The sequence below is a fragment of the Melanotaenia boesemani genome, chromosome 3 (assembly GCF_017639745.1).
Source record: "Melanotaenia boesemani isolate fMelBoe1 chromosome 3, fMelBoe1.pri, whole genome shotgun sequence".
Lineage (NCBI taxonomy): Eukaryota > Metazoa > Chordata > Actinopteri > Atheriniformes > Melanotaeniidae > Melanotaenia > Melanotaenia boesemani.
This window is the reverse complement of record NC_055684.1, coordinates 29,063,338-29,084,061: the sequence shown is the minus strand read 5'-3', so window position 1 is coordinate 29,084,061 and position 20,724 is coordinate 29,063,338. Positions and strand designations below refer to the sequence as shown.

At 38.5% G+C, this 20,724-nt stretch overlaps 2 protein-coding genes across 2 annotated transcripts; one reads left to right on the top strand and one right to left on the bottom strand.

Moving 5' to 3' along the window:
• The first annotated feature begins 822 nt into the window (after positions 1–822).
• ccnd3 (cyclin D3) lies at positions 823–5,108 on the top strand. The gene is made up of 5 exons (XM_041980222.1): positions 823–1,105; positions 1,191–1,406; positions 3,352–3,514; positions 4,205–4,347; positions 4,556–5,108. Exons 1-5 carry the CDS (start codon positions 884–886, stop codon positions 4,736–4,738), a joined length of 927 nt encoding a protein of 308 aa, XP_041836156.1. The 5' UTR covers positions 823–883; the 3' UTR covers positions 4,739–5,108.
• Positions 5,109–6,712: 1,604 nt separating this feature from the next.
• Positions 6,713–16,542, bottom strand: nuak2 (NUAK family, SNF1-like kinase, 2). The gene is made up of 6 exons (XM_041980221.1): positions 16,005–16,542; positions 9,957–10,077; positions 9,336–9,487; positions 8,341–8,406; positions 7,873–8,125; positions 6,713–7,761 (listed from the first exon to the last, which is right to left on the bottom strand). The coding sequence occupies exons 1-6, from the start codon at positions 16,230–16,232 to the stop codon at positions 6,719–6,721; spliced, it is 1,863 nt and encodes a 620-aa protein (XP_041836155.1). The 5' UTR covers positions 16,233–16,542; the 3' UTR covers positions 6,713–6,718.
• Between the last annotated feature and the right edge of the window lie 4,182 nt (positions 16,543–20,724).

Here is a 20,724-nt window from a genome sequence, read left to right as displayed (position 1 = left end):
TGATAAAGGTATTTGCAAAAGACGTTGGATATTCTAAAAGTGCTGCATCAAAGCACGTCAGTAGAAAAGTTGAAGAACCACTGTGCTTTAAGTCCATAATCAACGCTGCTGTCCATCAGGATATTTTAGGGCACTTCATGCTTCCTTCAGCAGAAAGCTTTTTGGAGATGATGACTTTATTTACCAGCAGGACTTGGCACCTGCCCACACTGCCAAAATAACCAGAACCTGGTTTCATGATGAAGGGATTACTGTGCTTGATCGACCAGCAAACTCTTCTGACCTGAACCCCACAGAAAATCTGTGGGGCATTGCCAACAGAAAGACACATGAGACCAAGCAATGCAGAAGAGTTAAAGGCCGCTGTTGAAGCATCCTGGTCTTGCATTACACCCCAGCAGTGCCACAGGCTGATAACATCCATACCACACCACATTGAGGCAGTAATTCATGGAAAAGGGGCTTAAACCAAATAGTTCACAATGACTATACTCTTCAGATGGTCAACATTTCTGTATTCAAAAGCCTTTATTATTATTATTATTATTATTATTATTATTATTACTGATTTGATGTAATCTAATTTTCTGAGATTTTGATTTTTGGGTTTTCACAAGTTTTAAGCCATGATCATTCAAATTATAATGAATACATGTTTGAAATATCTCACTTTGCGTGTAACGAGTCTATATAAAATATTAGTTTCCTCTTTTAAAATGAATTACTGAAATAAATTAAGCTTTATTTTTAAGCAATATTCTAATTGTTTGAGTTTCACCTGTACGTCTATGGTGGTAGCCGGACGCGGCTAATGCTAGCTAAACGGCGTTTAGACGCTACCTCACGTTAGCTTAACCACTTTGTAAAGTGGGTGTAATTGAAGATGGATAGCTTCACGGTGGATTCGGAGATAAAAACTAGTGACGTGAGGCAGGGTACAGTCCTCCGGGCAGGTACCGACCCTGCCATGACCCGTGACCTCAGAGTCTTGGACCACCTGCGGGCCCTGGAGGAAACAAGCCAGGTTTCCTCCTCCTTTTTTGGCAAAGTGCAGAAAGACATCCAGCCGTACATGAGGAGGTTACTCACTGTGTGGATGTTCAGAGTAAGGAAATTTTAATTTGGCTTTCCCAAAATGAAGGTAATTTTGGAATGGGCGATTTGAATTAAACAAGACCAATGTCTAACAGGTGTGCGAGGAGCAGCTTTGTGAGGAGGAGGTGTTTCCACAAGCCGTGCGTTACCTGGATTATTACCTGAGCAAGTTTCCCATTGAAAAACACAACCTACAGCTTTTAGGGGCAGTTTGCATGTTTCTGGCCTCCAAGATGAGAGAGACTGTCCCCCTGACCGCCAAAAGGCTTTCTGTCTATACAGACAATTCTATTCCAGTCTCAGATATCATGGTAAATATACCTTTTTAGAAGCATTAAATTCCTATATTCTGACTTTTATTTCTGTACTAGTACTGGTTACCAGGATAACCCTAGCCCAGGGGTGCCCAAGTTCGGTCCTCGAGATCTACCATCCTGCAACTTTTAGATGCATCCCTTCTCCAACTCACTTGAATCAGATGTCATCTGCATGTCATTCAGCTCTGCAGAGGCCTGGTAATGAACCAGTCATTTGATTCAGGTGTGTTGGAGAAGGGTTGCAACTAAAAGTTGCAGGATGGTAGATCTCGAGGACCGGACTTGGGCACCCCTGCCCTAGCCCATCAATGTCAATATACTCGTTTGCTAATCATTTAGCATAAAGTGCACATCTGGTTTGTTTGGTTGATTTTAATAGAATTAATCTCCTTTTTATTCAAATTCCCCAAAAGGTAGGACAACAAAATATTTCAACAGTTTTGTAAAACTAAATAAACTAACAAAAATTTGGGAGACCATCTCATAACTAATGAGGTCAGTTAGCAATGACAGCAGACTTTCAACCAACAGAGGGCTGCTTCATTTGGAAAACAAGAGAACCACACACCCAGTGGCAAACACGTTTAATCTGTAGTGCAGGACCATTTATCAGAGAGCCAGAAAGGTTGTTTGTCTTCATCATTTCGGTGCCCATCTGTATGCACTGGAAATGTCCTCACAATTTATTCATATTAAACTTTGCACCATCCTGTCTTTGGTCAAAATGTCATCTTGCAAATGAGGACCAAATTGATTCTTTGTTGGTAAAGAAAATAAAAGAGCCCTTAACATTATTTTATTTTTTGTTTGTTTGTTTTGAAAGCATCTCAAAGAGAGTGAGGCCTCCAATATATGAAAGGGAGTCAGATATTTTCCATAATTAAAAACTGCATGGGCTACTAGTTCAACATTGTGTGAAGAACAGGTTTTTATCAAACACCAAACACGATATTATTACAAATTCAGATAAACTTATGTACACAACCAGTAAATATTTAATATTCAGAACTCTGGGCTTTCAGCTAACTTTTATATTATTATTATACCATATATTATACCAACTTTATTAGTTGCAAAATTTCACAAAAAATAACACCCAATTTACTGAAATATACCATCAATAATAATTATTGATTTGATGGAGGTTTGATCCTCTGTCAGAAAAGTTTCCTTCAGATGTCTTTTATCAGTGTTTTGCCATGTTTCCACACATTTTCCTGATTATTTCAATTCCACCATTTGCTGTGTTGTGTGCAACATAAATACGTTGCCTGTGATTTCCAGTTTTATTTTTAACACAATTAAAATGGCATGGACTAAAATATTGTCACCTGAAAGTCTCCATAAAATCATGGTGTTTGGTTTGTAAATATTGTAGTGTGAATTCTAGGAGGCAGGTTTTCTCAAAAGATCATTGCATTGTAACATGATGCTGTTTTGAGGCCTTGAGGATGGCCATCTGGGTGTCGCCATTTTTGTCTTTTAAAACGGGTGGTCAATAGCTAGCAGTGAATCTGGCAGAGAACTGCAGAAACTAGGCGTACCCACAAGGTGATGAGCACAAACCTTTTGAGAACATTATTAAATTCTTTAAGACTGATTAGATTGAAGATACCTGTAGCTCTATGTGAAGACAATAGTGTAAAATATTAATGCAACCCATTTATCTGTAGGATTTTCAAGTCTTTTTGGAAGAGCCGTATAGAAAAAACAAGCAAGTTTTCTCACTGCTTCTTTTATTAATTCCATGGAAAATCAAAGGCATGCAGGCATGCATGACAAAAGAGCTTTTAATTCCAACACTTCTTAGGAAGAACAGTGTTCTTCCTCAGCCTCAGTAAGGGGTTAGGGTACCAATAACCTGCGGCCATGTCTGTGTGAATGTTCCAGCAGTGGGATTGTGATGCTAGATTGCTTTAGAGGAATGTGTACGTTGCAGGAGTGGGAGGTGACCGTGGTGTCAAGGTTAGACTGGTGTCTGGCCTCTGTGGTGCCCTCTGACTTCCTGGAGCCAATTCTTCACGCTCTCCCCTTTGTTCAACCCTCACACCTCCATAACATGCGCAGGCATGTTCACGCTTATGTCGCCCTGGCAGCCATGGGTAAGTTACATAACTGTGTTACCTACACATGAGAAGGTTTACTCAAATCAAAGGCAATAAATGTGTTCAGTTTTGTGTGTTTAAAGAGTAAATGCAAAAAAGTGTTCTGTGTAACTAAATTATTAAATAAATGTTTTAGTAAATGAACAATAAATGATTTTCTATGCAGTGAACAGAGCAGCCATAACTTTGTTTACGATGCGTCAGCAGTTCATTTTGGAGACAGAGAGCTGAGTTTGTGTAATCCTGCATTGTCTGTAGTGAAAGATCAGCATCCCACTATTCAGCTGGCTGATTTCCCACGAATCTCTGTGATGCTGCCAGAGGCAACAGGTCATAGGGATACCGTCAGTGCTTTTTCAGATTGGCTATAGCATTACAGCCATCTTAAAATTATGTCAATTCCCGGCCCTAAATATTTGAACCCATTCAGAAAGGTGTTGAGCAATAATGTCTTTGTCTCAACGTTTCCCCTCCCTGCAGCAACCAGGATATCAGATTATCAGGTTTTGGTAAACGTCTGCTTCTGAGAACTTGTTTTTGTCCTGCAGGGTGTGTCTACAAAGCTTCTATTCATCTAATTTTCTGCCAAGTAACCTTGACTAAATAGCTTGATGTATGCAGAAATTTAAGCCCACTGTCTCCAGAATAAGGAAATTTAAAGTAAAAATCTTCCTTTCTTCTCTGCAGATTGCAGGTTTTTAGTCTTCTTGCCTTCTACTGTTGCATGTGCTTGTGTGTGCATTGCCATGCAGAAGCTAAAAGTAATAGACACCACCATCTCCTTAAATTCAGTGATGACGATTTTGGCCAATCTGTTGGCTGCTGATGCGGTAAGGGTAATGTTTAACTAACTTTCAGATATCACTTTGACTTTGCCCTGTCAATAATGGCAAGGATTCTGTTCAAATAGTCTGAGGATGAAAAAACAAACTGTTTAATGCATGTGTAAAGATCTTGCAAGAAAAATGTTGAATTATCTTATTCATTCCCATTTAAAAGGCCTTCAAATGGGCCTTCTTTTTTTTGTTCCCTGAACAGAGCACCATCCTCCACTGCTATGAGCTGCTGGGGAGTGTGTTGGAGTTCAGCCTGCCCTCATGTTTCCAGGATAACATGGACAGGTCAAACGAACCAGGGATCAGCTACACCCTTGCTGACATCCAGGATGTTGTCCTAAAGCCACCTCAGGAAATCAAGCTAAAACGCTCCACCCTGCCATAAAGATTCAAACAAATGATCAATTTAAAAAGACGAGAGATTGAGTAAGAAGCTCAAATATTACTCCTCACATTTTCTTACATGGGTTTTACTTTGTGTTTTAATACAGTTGCTGGTTTTGTTTTTTATTGCTTAGAGCAGATTTAAAAGCTATTTAGATTGTTCATTAATACTTGAGCTTTTTTTCTTTTTCTGGTACTTAATTAGAATTTATTATTTATTGAATTTCTCAATGCACCACTGGCAGCTCTGACCAGTTTAAAGATATTTCTGCCTGTTTTTAACCATACTGACTACAAATCAAACCTGTTAACCAACATACAAACATGTATATAGGTCACAAACAACATCAGCCAAACATTTAGTTCTTTGATGTTTTTTATTGATTTTTCTCATTCCAGTCATGTCACTGTAGATCAGTCAAACAAATAACAGGCCAGAGGCTTTGGCAAACTTGTGGTCATTGCAGATATAAAATGTATTAACTGAACATGCATGTGTGCAATTTGCATGTTAAGGAAAGATGAAAAGTGATGTAATGCCCACATACATATTCAATTACTTCAAACAATCTTCCTAGAATTGTACATTTGCCTGTCAATCTTCAATAAATGATCCGTTATCAGTGACCAAGAGTAGCTCTGTCCTTTACACGTTCTGCCCAGATGTCACTAACTCCCAGCTGAAAGAAACTATTACTTCAGCCTGCATGTGATCAGTTACACATAAGCCCTAGTATGCCAGCATTTAAAAAAGTAAGGGTCTGAAAATTCAGCTGGATAGCTACAAAGATTAAATATCATCAAGTTCTGTTAACAGTTACGTGGATAACCATATCCAGTTTTGCAGAATACTGCAGGTTCCCATGTTACATGATTCCAAATGTAAAAAAAAATCCACGTCTTCTTGTTGAGCTAATTATGCCACTTCCTTGAAATAGTGATGAAATGAGCTCCACCTTCAAACAAATTGCCACCTGCGAACATGGAGTCAACACCCACCTGTGCATTTGCATCAGCGTAGACCAGTAAAAGCAGGTTCTACTGGTTGAGCCTGTCTTGAGTCACAATTGTTATTCAAGTCATTAACCAAACATGTAGCAAGTAATTTCAGGAAAGCAAACAATTTTTTTCTGAGAGCTGAAGTTCCAGTCTTATACACACACCAAAAAAAAAAAAAAAAAAAAAACATCTTGGCACCTTTTGCTAGTGCTTTTTATAAATATAAAAAAAATGTCTAATAAGTTTAGTCTTTGGTGTATGAAATATATTCCACATCTCCCCAAACACAGTAAAGGCTGTAGTTTGATAGAAGAAAGATGTGATCCTAACTTTGAATCTATTTGATGTTTTTCTCCTACATTATGATCACAAAGCTAGAATCCAAAAGAATGAAAAACTTTCTCAAGCCATGCTGTCAGTAATAAATGGCAGTGGCTTTGTGCATCTAAAGTATCCTGTAGTCATAAACCTGGTAAAATGGGCCATTTTTAAACTCCAGACCAATAACACCATGTAGAAAATATTTTCTTATTGACTTCATCTGATGTTATATATTCTCTAAACCAGTGTTTTGGTTTCACTGTGTGTTTCTCATTAAGTACACACTCATTAATAGTAAGTTCTCATATTGAAAATTAGACCAGAGACTCTCTTTTCCTGAGATTCTTTGAAATGGGGATTTTCAAGTTACTCATCAACTCTGTCTTTTCCTGATTCTTGACCTCTTTTACCCCAGTTGAGATCTTAATCAGTCTAATTACCACAATTTAGTCTAATTTAACAAATCAAATAAAATACAATCTGATGTTTAACAACACACTCCCACCATTTTTGGTACTTCTGAAGTTGGTCAAAATGACAACGTGCAGGTATTGTCACAGGATGCACTTTTTCATGTCTTCAGTAGTGTGGAAAAAAAAAAACAAAACAAAAAACTTTACTAAAAAGTCATTTGTAGTTTTCATTTTCTAATTACTGGCCTTCAGCTCACTGCAGAGCCCCGTATAACCATGGCCTGTTTGTAGTCTTCTGTGACATTGTCACAGTCAGTGATAGAAAAGGCACTGTCAGCCACCCCGGTCTCATAACAGTCCCACGGCCTCAGCATCCCCTCTGCCAGAATACCATCTTCAATGATGTCCAGCAGGTTGTCTGCAGAAACGCTGCCTCTCATACTTGCCTTGGCTGGTTTTTCTATTTGTATTGGAGGCCTCACGTGGTCTGGAAGATCGAGCTGATCAAAGGACTCAGAAGACAGAATGCTGTCCTCACTGATGGCCCCGCTTGGTCTAGACCTGGTGCTCCCTCGGGGTAAAGAAGCTGCCAATTGGTCCAGAGAGCCAAACTCTTGTAGCCCACTTGAAGAAAACTTTCCATTACGCTTGAGAATGCCCTTCCTGCAGGTTGGTGCTGAAGGGCACTCTTTAGGTGGTGCTATCCACCCAGAGTCACTGTTTTCAGGAGAAGAGGAGTAATACCCTGATTCTTGCTCTGCAGGCTTCTTTAGGATCCCTTTACGAGGTGGCAATGCAGATGGAGCGGGGTTAGCTGGAGCAGACAAACCCAAAATGTTCTGCGGATCCACCGACCCTGCAGCAGGAATGTCGCCCACTGCCTTCTGTTTCAGGCTGTTGCGTCGCTTTAGAATACCCTTGAAAGGCCGAGAGTCTGTGCTTCCTTCATAAACTGTCTGGGAGACATTATTTTCTTTACGCGATCTTCGCAGGGAGCGTTGTCTGACTACGTCGCCTCCACCAGCCTGTGGGCGGAGCAAGCAGCGCATTTTGGAGCCATTTTCCAGCAGAGGCCTAGATGTACGGCGCAGCCAGCTAGCAACACTAGCCAGCCCCGTTGAATGTGATGTAGCTGCTGGCAAAGAGGTCTGTTCTACTACACTGCTCTTTTTCTCACACAGTAATGGCTGCTGGTAGCCCCAGTTGAGCCACCAGTGTCCAGCGATCTCCTCTATTGTAGCTCTGCGCTCAGGATTTACCATCAGCATCCAGCGGATGAGTCCACAAGCATCTGACAAAGAGAACAATGAGAAAACATAGTGAACTTTGTTCTTATAACATTATGTATTTACACGAACACAGAGTTCCAATACTTTAACCCAAAGTTACACTTATAACTCACCAGAAGGGTTAGTGGGTTTCCGGTAGTTTCCAGTGCTGATCTGCTGGACCAAAGTTTTGTGGTTGTGACCATCAAATGGCATGGTACCATGAACTAGCGTGTACAACAGTACACCAAGGGACCAGGTGTCCACCTCTGGCCCATGGTATGGCCGTCCATTGACGATCTCTGGGGAAGCATACAAAGGGCTGCCACAAAAAGTCTGAAGAAATGCATCGCCATGGTAGACGTTTGACAACCCAAAGTCTGCTATCTGCAAGAGCAAGAGGTCAAAGAGATTATTTAAGAGCAAAGATATCACATCACATGAGCTCTGTTCAATAAACAGACAACTTATCAAATTGTCCTCCAAAAAGATCTTTAAAGATCTTCTGCCATTAACATGCTGGAAATTTAATGAAATCAAACGCAAAAATCGTGCAAATATTTTTAATGATCGTGAGCAGCACATTGTGTCATTGTGCATACCTTCACGTTGCCGTTGGCATCTAGTAAAATATTCTCCAGTTTCAGGTCCCTGTGTACTATTCCATTCTAGGAGGGGGGAAAAAAACATTATACCTTTTGCATGCTTTTTACATAGATCAGCAATATTTACAGACAACTGTCTTTATTATATAAAAGAATTAGTTTACTGGATTCAAGCACATTCTTTTCAAACTGAACATTTTCTTCTGGTACATCAGTTATGCTTCATTGTCCTCCTCTCTGCAGGGGGGCATGCCTTTGACTCAAATGAGTTTGCATTTGTTTTGCTTCCAGAAATGCAGGTCAGCTACAGTTTTCACACTGAATGCTCTTGTAACGGACGAATTATTGCTGTTTATGTTGTGTTTCGTTCTTAAAATGCAATCATGAAGACCTTCAACATTGCATAAGAATGGTGAATTATACATCAGCACCATGTAAAAGTGAATTATTGCAGCTGGTTTACAGTTTTATGACAGGGCAATTCACTCAGTAAACACTGTGGAGCAAACATTTTTAGATGCAGTGCAAAGTACTGCACAGCCACGCTAAAATATAGTGCACACCTAATGTTTGTAATTACTTAGCTCTGGCCTTCAGGAACTACTAACTGGTGTTGGTACTGTCCCTTCACACCCTCATTAAACTGTGAGACCATGCGTGTGCGGCTTTGGATAGTTGGCCTTTAGCCCTAATGCGAGCTCTGTAGAGACTAACTGCTCATTTCCTGCTCCATCGTTCTCACAGCCTCACTGTTCAGAGTAGCAGGATAACAATGTATAATATCCATTATATAACTTTAGAGGTGTCCTACAAACAACCCCCCCCCCACACAAAAAAAAACAAGTGGGTCGCTGCGTCATTAGACATGACATGGCAGATGGAGCAAAGGCTGAAGGTCTGACAGGGTTAATATACTGAACTCTGTAAGAAGACTACATTCTAACTTCAGTGGACAACTTTAAATGTTGCTGATATGAGGAAAACAGCCTTACCTGATGGCAGTAGTGCACAGCAGATACGATTTGCCTGAAGAAGTGTCTGGCCTCCCATTCAGCGATGTTCCTCTTGTCACAGATGTAGTCGTACAGGTCTCCCCGGCTGGCATATTCCATTACTATCACAATTTTGTCCTTGTTCTCAAATACTAAAAAGAGAAAAAAATCTTAAGTAAAACCCTCTGGAGTGTCTCTAAGTAATTATATTTTGTCATGTTTAAGATAATAAAACTGTGCAATTACTAGTTGTCATTGATTTGGATAAACAAGCCATCAGGATAATTGTACAACAACAAACACGCAATGTAATGCAGAAACACTGATAATGACCATCTCATCAGGCATGAGGAGAACTGGACGACACGAGGCTCTGAACATTATTTCAAAGCGTCGCTGGACTCCAACAGGGTATCAGTGCTTATGTAACTGAGCATCGGGTCTTCTGCACAAAGACTTGCGTGACTCAACTCTGAACGTCAATTAGAGACTGACTGAGATATGTGTTTTGACAGGTGTCACATTTCTCACAGTGTGCAGCCCAGTTTCACTCTCCCCCAAATAGTCAGCCGTTTCATTAAACCCAAGCACCAAAAAACAGCAAAACTCTTGAATACGTACCTTCGTATATGGTGATAATGTGTGGATGACACAGCGAGGACATGATTTCTATTTCTCTGCGAATATGCACCAGATCTTGCTCATCCTTGATCTTCTCTTTTCTGATTGACTTTACAGCAACCTTAAAAAAAAGAGAGGAAACAAACAAATGCTTGACCTGTGGGAGAAACTTAATTTTTTTTCTTTTTTTAGCTCAATTCTTTTATAAAAAATGTGTCTGTGTCCCCCGTTTTGGGAACCACTGCTAGTATGTTATGAACCTTCCAGGTGTCTTAACTCATCCAGAACAGGCCTTCTTTCTGTCTTCACAGTAGTTTAACACTGCATTAACTGCTTAATTAATAACTTAATTGTGCTATATAAATAAATATCCCTTTGATATCTTTATCAGAAATATCTTATAAAGTATGCCCATGTTTCAACAAAACCCTGAGTCAAAAAGTTATGGACAAAATAAATGTTTAAACGATGGTTAGCAGCTTATCGTGTGGTTAGAAAGATGTGAGAAATTAATAAATTGAGTTGGTGATGCCTGTTTAGCTGAGTAAGCTCCAACTATCTTAAAAAAATTAGTTGCTATTCAATAAAAAAAAAACAAAAAAAACTGTGTCCCTCTAAAGCTTGTCCAATTGTGAAGGGCAGTGGACCGAAAACTCTGCTGTGTTTATAAAAAGGCAGAGGGAATGCAGGGTCATGTCTGCCATGAAAATAACAAAAACTAATCTACTGTCTGCCACCTCGGTCTTCAAGGCCCACTGAGGAACATTTAGATCTGAATGGTATCTGCTGGCTCTATAATCACGTGTCACGTATTCGTGTCATGGCTGTCTCTTTGAAGCTTAAATGCTAAAGACTCCTCTATGTGTTGAGTACATCATCAGTCTACCCCAAAGCTTAAAGGGTGTCATGAGGCGCCAGATGGCTCATCTGCTGGGATGTCCTAATTTTTCTATAGCTACTAAGCCCTCAAGGCTGGTGACATTAAAGTGAGTTGTCATATCAGTTTCAACACATGGCCATCTCCCATCCTGAGTCACTGTCTGACGCCGATTCTCCTCAGCACCACCTTCCCACCACACAGACTCCTTTCCTGATTCTGGGAACTGAGGTTTCCTGTGTTTGTTAGCAGAGCTGTCAGACAGACTGAACTCACACTCATGACGGCTTCACACCACTGTGATGTTCTCAGAGTGTGTGTGGAGTCTTTGTCACCATCTGTCTGTGCCACGTAATACCCACTCAAAGGTCAAAAACTTCCATCAAAAACTTCCAAGATTTCACAGAGACTTTCTAAGGAAATACACGGAAAACATAACCGGCTGATCCAGTTCAAACTTAGATTAGTTATAAGAGTAGTTAAAATTAGATTTATACATAATGATGCAAACATTTAGGGCATCCATAAAAACTGCTGCAGATCACCCACTCAGCTCTACGTTGCTCTGCTTGGTTAGTTTCTCAACCATCTGATAGGCTTTAACATACTAAACTTTATTTTATGTACTTTTCATTTATATTCAAGCAGTAAAAACACTACAAGCCAACTCAGAAGTATAAATTTGTTCACACATGTATTGTAAATAGGTTTATTTATTGGACAGCCCTACAAATTAGAGGTAATGTTTTTGCTTTTCAAAGAAAATTATGAAGCATTTCCTGGCAGTCAAAGACTTTCTTGCACAATTTCACTTACTGCTCGGAAGAGCAGCGTAGAGAGGGGAAAAAGTTGAAAAGGTCAGAATTCAACAAACACTTATAGGATATTAAACAAATATGTTGCCTCATCTACATGTTTTGGTTCCATCAGGTCACCACAAGGAAAGTCTGCGATCAGCATTCAAATAAGAGAAAAAAAAAATTGTACAAAACAATCAGATTACTATGAACACTCAGACATGGGGTTGGGTACATAGATAAATGGTTTCCAACAAACTATTTTCCCAGGTCGAAATTAAAAGAACCCTTCCTCAATATATACCTATGTAATATATAATAAAATAACTGGTCCACAAAAGTCCTTTAAAACAGTGGTTCTCGATCTAGACCCTCAGGACCCACTGACTTGCATGTTTTAGATGTGTTTTTGCTCCAACACACCTGGTTGAGATTGACGAACTTCCTCAACAAGTTCTTTGCAAGCCTGTAAACGAGCCAGTCATTTCATTCAGGTGTGTTAAAAAAGGCTTGCCTCTAAAACATGCAGGGCAGTGGGTCCTGAGGAACAGGATTAAAAAACTTTGCTTCAATATCAAAGTGCAAGTAAGCTGTGCCTTAAAATTCACCCTTTACAGGTCAATTAGACACCTGCGGCTTGTTCAGAACTCTGTTGCTCGTCCTCACTAAGACCAAGGAAGTGGACCACATCAGTCCAGCTCTGAGGTCTTTACACTGGCTGCCTGTTCGCTAGAGGATAGACTTTAAAGTTCTGCTGCTGGTCTATTTAAAAAACCAAGATTCAGAAATAAAGTGTTGGAGCGATTTCAGTGTATGGAGTCAGTTTATGAAACAATCTGGATAAAGAAACTAAACAAAATCAATTGTGTTTAAAAAGATTGTTATAGACTATGATAAGAAAATATTATAAAGAGGTTAATTTGTTGTGTTCTGTTTTGTTCTGTGGTATTCTGCAGATAAATGAAGTGTAAAATGTAAATTATCTCTTAGGAATAAGCAGCATGTTGGCCTGCAGCTGTTCTGGTTAAACTTTATTAGTTAAGTGTGACTTATTATTGCTTTAGTTATTTTGTGTGAGATGTGCAGATTATATAAGATTTTCTTTTTGTGTTTGAATTTTTTGTTGTATTGATTTTTTTTTCATTCATTCTTAACTAAAATTAAAACAAAGAAAAGACCTGTTGACCAAGTATGGACATATCAGACCACTCGGGTCATCTGGATCCGTTCTCTTATCAGTTCCCAGAGTCAGAACCAGACATGGAGAAGCTGCATTCAGCTTCTATGCTCCACATGTCTGGAACAAACTCCCAGAAAACCTCAGATCAGCTGAAACACTCCGTTTATTTAAATCCAGGCTAAAGACCCACCTGTTCGCTGCTGCATTTCAGTTGTTTTTAGTCCAAATCTGCATCTGTTTTAGGCTTGAAATTTTAAACTTGATCATGTTTTAATGCTGGTTTTATCCAGTTGTCTTTTTTCCCCCTTTCTCTTTTGTTTTTAAGCTATTATTTTCTGATGATTCAATGTGTCTTTAAAGCACCTTGACTCACCCTGTTGTTGAATTGGGCTGTACAAATAAACATGCCATGCCTCATAAAAAGGAGGATTAAAAGGAGACAATGGATTACACCCTCAAACTATTAAAAAAAAAAAGTTTTATGAAAGTAAACTTAACAGCTTCTTACATTTGTGTTTTTGTGACATTAAATTTTTCTGTCTTCTAGCTTTGACTTGTTTGTTTCTCAAGATAATTAAAATGTGGTTTCTAAATGCAGGGGAGTAAAACACAGTGACTGAAAAGAGGACGCAAGCAAAGACAAAAGACAAAAAAAAGTCATATAGTTTGGAGTGTTTTGCAGCCAGAAGGACAGAGCTGTATCTCATTTTAAAGAACAGCAACCATGTTTTTTTTATGACATTACATTCATGGAATGTCATATCTGGTTTTAATTAAAATGATTAAAGAAAAATGTGCCTGGCTTTTAAAAGTCATTAAAAGGCTAAAGGAGTGCCATTTCTACATATATTATGCATTTCCTCCCCCGATTCAAATGCCTTACATGTGCAACTCATATCAGGCAGCCACTGGCATTGGGCAGTGATAAGTGATAACTCCTTTTGCATTCTTCATAATTTTACCTCCAGTCTAGACGTTGCTTAGAGATAAGAATTTTGCCTTCAAAGCAAGGTTTTATAAATAGATAGTTGGAGTCAAACTATTCAGTTTATTAAATGTGGCCAAAGGTCTGTAGAAAACCTACATCATTACAACTGTGTCTTTTGTTCCGTGACAGGTTTAAATGAATAAATAAATAAAAGGCAGCAGTAGGAAAGGTCTGGGTAGGAATTACACCAGTTCCTTTACTGTTTTATGAGTATGCTTTGTCAATCACTAACTCAAAACAAACTCCAACTAAGACAGAAGTTCAAACTTTTTAATCGTTTATGAAAAACTGGAGCATTCTTATCTAGTTACTAAAGTGGTGCATTTGTTTGGATAGACATAGAGCTTCCTTGTCCTGCACTGAGTGGCAGATCTATGCTACAATAATGTACGTTGAGCCCCCACATAAATGGGTTATGCAATCAAACCTATGCACATAAAAAATGGAAACAGCTGTGGGGCTGTAACATGCAAACTGAAGCCACTCTCAGTGTTGTGCCACTGCTGAGTCATATCTTTGTCCAGTATGTTGTCAGTGCCGAGGTAGGTACATGAAAAGAAAGCTAATTAATGTGTTTTTCTATTTCATTCTGTACTACCTCATGTCCGTTTGCTGCGAGTCCAGAAACATATACTTGGGCTGTGTTTATACATCTGAACAAGGGTTTGAGGCATGCTGGTTTAGGAAGCTGCCTGCAGTGATAACTCTCAGACACCAACTCATATCCTATTAAAACAGCGCAGGTAAAGTCATGTCATTCAATAAAAGAGCAGAGAGGGTGTGTGAACAAGCCTAAACTTGTATCACTGCATGTTTACTCCATGAAAACAAGGGGAAATTTCTGACACTTGAGTTTCAGTTTGAGTTTCCTTGAGTTGAGAGCACTTTTACTCCAAGACTAATTTTCCTTTAACAGTGAGCATGTATGATCAGTATGACTCAGTAGATGAGCCTACTTTGTTTTACTGCCAGCAACTTGATTTGAATCCATCATGCTGCAATTAGGAAGATTTATCTTATTTCAGCCTAAATATTTTTTTTTTTTTGTTTTGGATCTTTTTACTGCAATTAGGATTTTCCAGGCACAATCATAACAAACCTAACACAGCTGAAAATAATATAAATAAGCAACAATTTTGACAAATATAAATTTATTAGATTCCCTTTTTTTTTAAACTGACTTAGGTTTTAAGAACTGTGTTGCATTTTACTGCAGTTTTTTTTCTAATACTTAGCCTAATTTAATTGTTTTACCCACAATAAACATGACCTATATACACACATTCATAAATCTAAAAGTAGAAAATTTTTCTTATGGTATTTGGAGATCTTTAATCTACAAAAGCCACAAGCCTTGTGTTTACCAACCCCCCCACTTGCTTCTTTTCAAGCCTTATCTCATTCCAGTTTGCTTTAAATACCTCCCATTTCCCCTTAGGTCATGGAGAACTGGAATTCACCGTCAAGTCAAATTGCAATTCCCCTCCTGTTTCCTCATTAGAAAGAAAGTTAAAACTTTCCCATCTAAAACTTCTTCCTTGGGCAAATCCCACAGACATTCCAATAAAACACCTTTCCGTTATGCTTCCTATATGTATGTCAAATTAAAATGATTATGTAAAACTTTCTTTTTTGCCCCAGACACTAGCATTTCTGTGTGAAAATATGTGCATAACTGCAAGATGGTGCACATGTGCATCTGCCAAAATCAGCACCTCATCAAACAAAACTTTCATGGTCTGCTGATAAATCTCATGAGAATATAGATAGATAGATAGATAGATAGATAGATAGATAGATAGATAGATAGATAGATAGATAGATAGATAGATAGATAGAAATACTTTATAAAAATTATTAAATTTGGGATGTATATATATAAATAAAGGTTAATTTAAAACAAACACTGACCTCTTTGGCAAACATCTTAAAAGCGTGCATTTCGCCTTTGGCTTATTTCAGTGTGGTAAATAGCCCCCATCATTTTCTCTCAATTAAACCTCAAGTCACTGCCGTATTTTTTCCATCTAAAATCAAACTCTAAACTACCTGATAGCAGATTGTATGTCTCCTAAAAATAGCCCTCTGAGTCTAAACAACAGGTGGCCACCAGGACAGCAGAGCAAACACTGACCTGAAACTGACTGCAGACCTGATGCAGGACAAAGTATTAACAACAAGAAGAACAGTATCAACGGTAACTTACCAGTCTGCCTGATCTTTCCTTGGCTTTTTTCACTTTGCCGTAGGTCCCTTTTCCCAGAGTCTCCAGAAACTCGTACCTGTGTTTCAGGTTGTGTTTATGATGGTGCCTCTTCACGGCTTGCTTTTTCACGGCCACCTGGGACGGGGCTGTCCCAACAGGACTATTTTCATCAGGCCCGAAATGCGGCCAACAGTTTGCTGGAAGATGCAAACGGTGTGAACCGTCCATGGCGACACTGTGTTGTTGTCTTTGTTACTTATATTCAGACGCAGGTGTCGTTTAAAAAAAATGCATTCCTGAATCCGGAGATGCCGCCGCGCCTCTAAAATATTCAGGTTCAATATCAAAGAAATTATACAAGTCTTCCCTCTCCAGCTGAAAAGCGAGTAACTAGGACCAAACAGCAAAGGCGGAGAGGGAAACATGCACCTTCGTCCCAGGAACGACTCAATTGTCTTCGAGCTGCTGACTGAACTATTAGCAGGTACACCGCGTGCGGACAGCGGCGGAGCTAGCGCCACCCGCACCCTGAGCGTCAGTCGAAGGGGCGTGTCAGGTGACGGAGGACGTACAGCAAACGTGGGCGTTTAAAAAGCAGAATGCCCTAGTTATTTGGTCTACCTTTATTTTCTTTTTTTCTGTAATATCCTGGTTTATTATTTCATGTTGTCTGAGCGTAACCTCGACATGGATGGTTGGAATTTCAAGATGTTCTTTGAAAGGTAACCCAGTGGTCTAAATTTACTTACTGCAGTCTAACAGAGGTGTACTTTACTGAAATTACACAAATTAAATTTCCCCCACTACATGAGATACGTCGACACAAAACAGAATAAATTTGCAACCTTACAAGACTAAGAATATGAATGTGGAATTACGGTACGGGTTATTTAAAATGTGGAGATGACAAGTGGGAAAGAACTGGTAAAACCAAATTTAGTTATTTATTTGTTTGTTTATTTATTTATTTAGCACACTCTTTTAAAAGAGCCAGAGATTCTTACAATCATTTGAAAGAGTTTTTGAGCATTAATTCTCAAGACTTTTTGAAGGTCTTTAAAAGTTTTTCTTTAAATCTTTTCATTAATTTTACTTTTGGCACCTGACTATTATCGCAGAGTTTTATCAGATAACAGAGATGTTTGGGCCAGATCTGGAATACTTTTGGGATTCATGGCTCAGTCAAGGCACTGGCAAGTGTTTGGTGGGCCAGAAGGGGACCAAATGCCAGTTGCCAGCCAGACTTGGATTATGCAAATCTTCTGTAGGCCACATCTGGTCCAGATTTTGGTTACCAGCCTGGACGTGGATTACACATGTATTTTGAGGGCCAGACGTAATCCTAATACAGGACGCCTGGCTGGGCGTAGATTATGGCAATTTCCTTGTGGGCCACATGTGGTGGTCATGTGGCTAAGTTTTGACAGCCACACTCACATTTAGTCAAGTCATGCTGTAAGTCAAAGCCAAATGTGGGTCAAAAGAAGATAAAGAAGAAGAAGAAGAAGAAGAAGGAGAAGCAGAAAAGAAGCAGATCTGGGCCATATTTGGACCAAATATTTTTTGCTATCTGGGGTTTTAAGCCACTTCACAATGACTTGTGAACAAAGAAAACATAAAATGGTGCAAAACACAAAGTATGAACTAGTGTTATGCCTACACATAGCATACAACATGGCTTAATTTCTTCTCTCTTTGAGAAATAGGCAGAATTCCACCAAAGATCTGAAGGATATCTTTAGCCCTTTAGTGGACTATTTTTCACCAAAGCCTCATCAGAAATTATCTCCATGGAAGGGTGGCTATCAGTAAACCACTGTTAAGGAAAAGCAGAGGGACAAAAGGATGACATCTGCACTGTATCATATTTATAGCACACAATTATTTAAAAATAGCAATATTCAGATATTTATAGCAAAAATGTGAAAATGAATGATAATACTGTGATTATAGTCATCTTTAACTTTGTTTTATGTTTCTGTCTCTCTGGATAATGGATGACATTCAAAATAGGGGTGTATGGGGAAGTGGTGGTGTGTAACTATTTATGAAGGGTACTAAAAGAAAAGTACATTTCGTAGATAGTAAGGCAAGGCAAATTTATTTGTATAGCACATTTCACGTACATAACAATTCAAAGTGCTTTACATAAAACATTAAAAGCATTACAGCGGGGTGCAGGAAGCAATAACAAGTGCATTAAAAACTAACCTTAAAAAGAAATAAAAGAAATCAAATAAAAACAGAAAGAAAAAGCTAAAGTAAAATACATAAAATGCAAGAAATAAAGTTCCATTGTGGGGAAAACAGTATTAAAACATTATCAAGTTTAAAAATTAAAATTAAGAAACAGATGCAGAATCTAACTCTAAATAAAAACTACTGAAATGCAGCAGAGAACAGGTGGGTCTTTAGCCTGGACTTAAATAAACTAAGTGTTTCAGCTGATCTGAGACTTTCTGGGAGTTTGTTCCAGACATGTGGAGCATAGAAGCTGAAAGCAGCTTCTCCATGTCTGGTTCTGACTCTGGAACTGATAAGAAACTGGATCCAGATTATCTGAATGGTCTGGTTTCATAATGCATCAAGAGGTCACTGATGTATTTTAGTCCTAAACCATCCAGAGCTTTGTAGACCAGAAGCAGAACTTTAAAGTCTATTTTCTGACGAATAGGCAGCCAGTGTAAAGACCTCAGAGATGGACTGATGTGGTCCACTTTCTTGGTATTAATGAGGACTCGAACAGCAGATTTCTGAATAAGTTGCAGGTGTCTAATGGATTTTTTAGGTAGATCTGTTAAGACACTGTTACATTAATCAAGCTGACTAAAGATGAAAGCATGGACTAGTTTTTCCAGGTCGTGCTGAGACATCAGATCTTTTACCCTTGATATATTCTTAAGGTGATAGTAGGCTGATTTTGTAATTCCCTTAATGTGTTTTTCAAAATTTAGGTCCGAGTCCATCAGTACACCTAGATTTCTAGCCTGGTTGGTGGTTTTTAGGTGTATAGACGGAAGCTCTGTGGTGACCTTTAATACTTTTTCTTTGGCTCCAAAGATAATCACTTGAGTTTTGTTTTTCAACTGAAGAAAGCTCAGACACATCCAGTCATTAATCTCCTCAATGCATTTACCAAGAGCCTGTACGGGGCCTCGGTCTCCTGGTGACATTGTGATATATATCTGTGTGTCATCTGCGTAGCTATGGTGACTACTTACTAAAGTAAGAAGGCAACCAGATGAACTGCTAACCTCTGCAATCACCCCAGCTGAACAAAAGCACTTATGACATCATTGTGTGTATTTTAAGATAATATCAGTATCTATGTGTTTGATATCACAACACTTGTCAGTGCTGGCATAACACCACACCTAGTGTGCAAACATTTGAATTCATATGGCAATTACAGGTAAACTGCAGGATGTGTTTTGATGATTTAATAAATAAAGTGATGTCAGTAGCGCATTGAATCGTGGAGCAGAGACAATGGCTAAGAGGTGTCATTACCGCTTTTGGCCGCTAGAGGTCAGCATGTACTTGCTAATTATTAGAATCTGTGAAATGATTTGGAATATTTTATTAAAAGAAAACCAGAAAGAGCATGCTGTCAGTCTGAATTATTCAGTAACATTAAGCAGTTCATGTGTTATCTATGAATGTATGCTTAAAACTAATGTTCAGTACATCACTGAAACATGTAAAATATTAGTTCAGACACATCTAATGATGTTATAAGCTGCCACCATCAGATTTGATACTTTGGGATGAGTAGCAACTCTTTCAAATCAAGCCTCTAAACAGTTTGTCGGGCCCGTTAGTTTTAGGCTTTGTTGACTGAATAATATGACAGAGATTTTTCACTCATATATCCACAGAAACACCCTGCAGAAATTAAAATAATCAAAAGTAAATCTGGAACAAAACTTAAAAATGATCCATGAATATTTGTAATCTGGTAGCAAAATTCAGTGTATTTTGTCTTGACAATCACTGACACTGAAAATATGGCTGATTAAATATAAATCAGTCTATTTGACTGTTTCCGTGACTGTTCTTCTATAATATCAACATCAGAGATCAGCAGGATTTAATATCAAGAAATTTCTACTTTATTAAGTCAGAGATTATAAACTTTTATAGAAGACGACCTGATTTAACCTAATCTTTGAAATACTGTTTGTGTAATTCAGCATATCTTCTAGAAGAGTGAGCACTTTAGTAAATTGTGATATTTTATTCAACAAGTATTTTGTTTCCTGTAAAAGATAAACTCGAAATATTTATTTGCGACCACATGCATTATTTGCATTTAACCTTCATATCAAAACAGAGTGAATGAATGAATGAATGAAAGTCTTTATTAACATAATACAATGAAATACAATGGAATATAATGAAACTTTGTTTAGCAGTAATCTCCAGCAGCAGCCATAAATATGCATATGTATGAACAAGAAATGTATGGAGTGTAAATTCTGAGCAAATTTACAATTCTTTTTTCGCAAGACAGTCTTCTTTGAAGTGGAATCAGACACAGCAGTTAAACAAGAATATTGATGGTAATGGCCATCTCCGGCCATTAACAAAAAACCTGTAACAAAAAATATACAAAATAAACAAATGCTGGGGTTAGCGGACCTGCTGAAAGAAATAAACCAAAACACATACCAAAAACCACCAAGTAAAACAAAAGAATTGCCGTACAGAACTCGGTGAA

Excerpts from the sequence above, each read along its gene's own strand:
- ccnd3 (XM_041980222.1), top strand. The coding sequence starts at position 884 with ATGGATAGCTTCACGGTGGATTCGGAGATAAAAACTAGTGACGTGAGG. Across the intron at positions 1,106-1,190 it reads TCACTGTGTGGATGTTCAGA|GTGTGCGAGGAGCAGCTTTG; the intron begins GTAAGGAAATTT and ends AATGTCTAACAG. Across the intron at positions 3,515-4,204 it reads TGTCGCCCTGGCAGCCATGG|ATTGCAGGTTTTTAGTCTTC; the intron begins GTAAGTTACATA and ends TCTTCTCTGCAG.
- nuak2 (XM_041980221.1), bottom strand. The coding sequence starts at position 16,232 with ATGGACGGTTCACACCGTTTGCATCTTCCAGCAAACTGTTGGCCGCAT. Across the intron at positions 9,488-9,956 it reads CATTATCACCATATACGAAG|TATTTGAGAACAAGGACAAA; the intron begins GTACGTATTCAA and ends TTCTCTTTTTAG. Across the intron at positions 8,126-8,340 it reads ATGCCAACGGCAACGTGAAG|ATAGCAGACTTTGGGTTGTC; the intron begins GTATGCACAATG and ends TTGCTCTTGCAG.